At 39.3% G+C, this 2,354-nt stretch overlaps 1 protein-coding gene across 1 annotated transcript in view; it reads right to left on the reverse strand.

The window, feature by feature from the left end:
- The window catches only part of LOC140932430 (helicase POLQ-like), a 23,258-nt gene extending 22,892 nt beyond the window's left edge, over window positions 1-366 (reverse strand). Inside the window, exon 1 of the mRNA XM_073382041.1 lies at window positions 319-366. Coding sequence (XP_073238142.1) covers window positions 319-366 — 48 coding nt within the window. The remainder of the gene's footprint in view (window positions 1-318) is intronic.
- Window positions 367-2,354: the final 1,988 nt, after the last annotated feature.

Here is a 2,354-nt window from a genome sequence, read left to right on the forward strand (position 1 = left end):
ATGTAATAGTTTCTCGCTTTCTTCAAAGTTACAAATTTGAACAATCTTGTTATGAGATGGTTGAAAGGCAAAGTGCATGCTAAGCAAGTTTTATTTTCATGCTTTCAAATGAATGTTATTGTGAAAATTTCAGCTGAACAGTAGTTAAGCACGGCTTATAAACAAAAATCCCTGCTCTAATGAGTCCTGGTTTTGTTTGAAGGGTGTGCACAGGGTGTGCTTTTCTTTGTGTTGGGAGCTGTTTACATGAAGGGCGGTAGATCCTAGAACGAGGAACAACTTTTCGTTGGGTTTACATGCAGAAATTTCGTTCCGTACCAAGCGAGTAAAGATTACCCACTGAACCACCGAACGAGCCGCCGCCATCTTTGTGCGGTTTGTCCCTAATACTAGGATCTTCCTAGTGAAAGCAGTTTACATGGTACTAGGATCTTCCAACCTCTCAGCTAGGAAGATCCTAGCGTTAGGGGCAAGTAAAACCTTTTTGCATGTAAACTGAATACAGAAAACATATGGCGCTAGGATGATCCGCCCTCTAGGATCTTCCTCCCTCCTTACAGCCCCTTAGAATATTTTGAAGTTGGAGGTTTTAAAGGCAGTGTCTTTTTTTTTTCTCTGTTGCAGTAATTGAAAGCTGAGTCATTTCACCGATAGAGATTACTTGCATGTAAAGGAAATTGCGAGGCAAGCATGTATTCCATACTTGTACATATTCATACGACAAATGTATATTGTAAATAGTAGTTTTCAGAGTCGTTGATTGTGGAATGCCGAGATTTTAGTGATTTGTTTGCAAGCCGAGTGTACGTATCGATCCATTTTACCACATTCTCCATTAGCTAATCTGCACGGGAAATTTTGGTGTAAGCCTCACATAAACAAGTTTTGTATTGTTGTGTATATTGTACAAATTAAAACCAAACAGTAAACTACGTATTGTTTGAATTGTTCATTTGTTTTTTCTTTGAAGCATAAGTACATGGCCTCACGCGGTCTTTTAATTAACATAACTTGTAAATTCACAAAGCATAATCTATCAATCTTAGTTCTCTGTCTTTTTCAAAGGAGACCTCCCTAAAGCGGACACTCAAGAGTTAGTCGCTGTTGTTTTTCACAGCCATTTTCTTTGACCCTCTTTTAGAAAGACACCTATTCTTGTGGCCTGTGTTCCTTCAGGTGTTCCTAGCGGAGTGCACTCTACGAAATTTCAGCTCCAAATTGAGAACCTTGTTCTATAGTTCGAAGCTGGAAGAATAGATAAATAGAAGAGAAAACTTTTCAATTAACACGCGAGACCTCGGTTGTTTAACGGTTCGGATGGCGCTACCCACCACTATCCAATGGAAAAGTGAAGTCGAGCTTAGCTCCACTAACGGCCACTTTTCTGGCGGACAGTCCCTACATTGACTCTTGCTTAAACCTCTCTACAACGGCCACCTCTCACAATGGCCAAGGTGACTGTTGTAGAGAGGTTCAGCTGTATTACGAAAACCCTAATTTATCCTGCAGTCAGATAGCGCTATCCACCTTTATTTTTAGAAAACTTCTGCAGTCCACTCCAGTGAGCAAACACAATTACACGATAGAAGTGCAGGCTTGGGAGAATAATTTTACTAATCAACGGTATTTTGTCATCCCAAGCCTGTAGTGCGTCGTTGTCTTTAGTTAAGTAAGGCATCACGTTACGTCAAGCGGCAAACGCGAATTTGTACCACGTGATCAAGTTTCTCATTTACTTGTCGTTTACTGTTTATTATTTCTACACAAAAGTCAGTAGTTTTACGCAATTTTTTATCCGTAAAAATTGTTTTGAACAGTTTTTACTGGTCATTTTCTATTTTGAGATTCTCAACTTGAATCTGACGTTTACCGTTTGCTGTATACGTGCAGCTTAAACTCTCTTTTGTTCACAGGATTGCGGGAACGGCCTACTGGTAATATCTTTTTGAAGTACTGTTAGCTTTGTGCATACACATGTCGATCTGTCAGAGCCGAGCTCCGAAAGATGTGAGCCGAATCGCAAATATTGACACCCTATATTTTGCTTTGATTCAATCTTTTGTAAATGAATGTTAAACAGGACACGTTCCTGGACAAATCTCCTTGATATGATGAAGTTGATTTTGTGTAAAACTCGGTGCAAAACTAAGTCAAAAATCGATTTTTTTCCTTCTTCCTTTTCTTTGGTATTATTCCTAAAAAACCCTACAGTTATCCAGTCTCAATTTCCACTTTCATTTTTAAACAGAAACCCCGTACGAGTTTTTGCTCTCTCTCAATTTGGTTTTTTCGCTTTCTTTTCATTTGCAACCCGTAAAATAGCGGTGGCCATAACAACGGATCCTATCTGACGG

Source organism: Porites lutea, chromosome 3, assembly GCF_958299795.1.
Source record: "Porites lutea chromosome 3, jaPorLute2.1, whole genome shotgun sequence".
NCBI classification, from domain to species: domain Eukaryota; kingdom Metazoa; phylum Cnidaria; class Anthozoa; order Scleractinia; family Poritidae; genus Porites; species Porites lutea.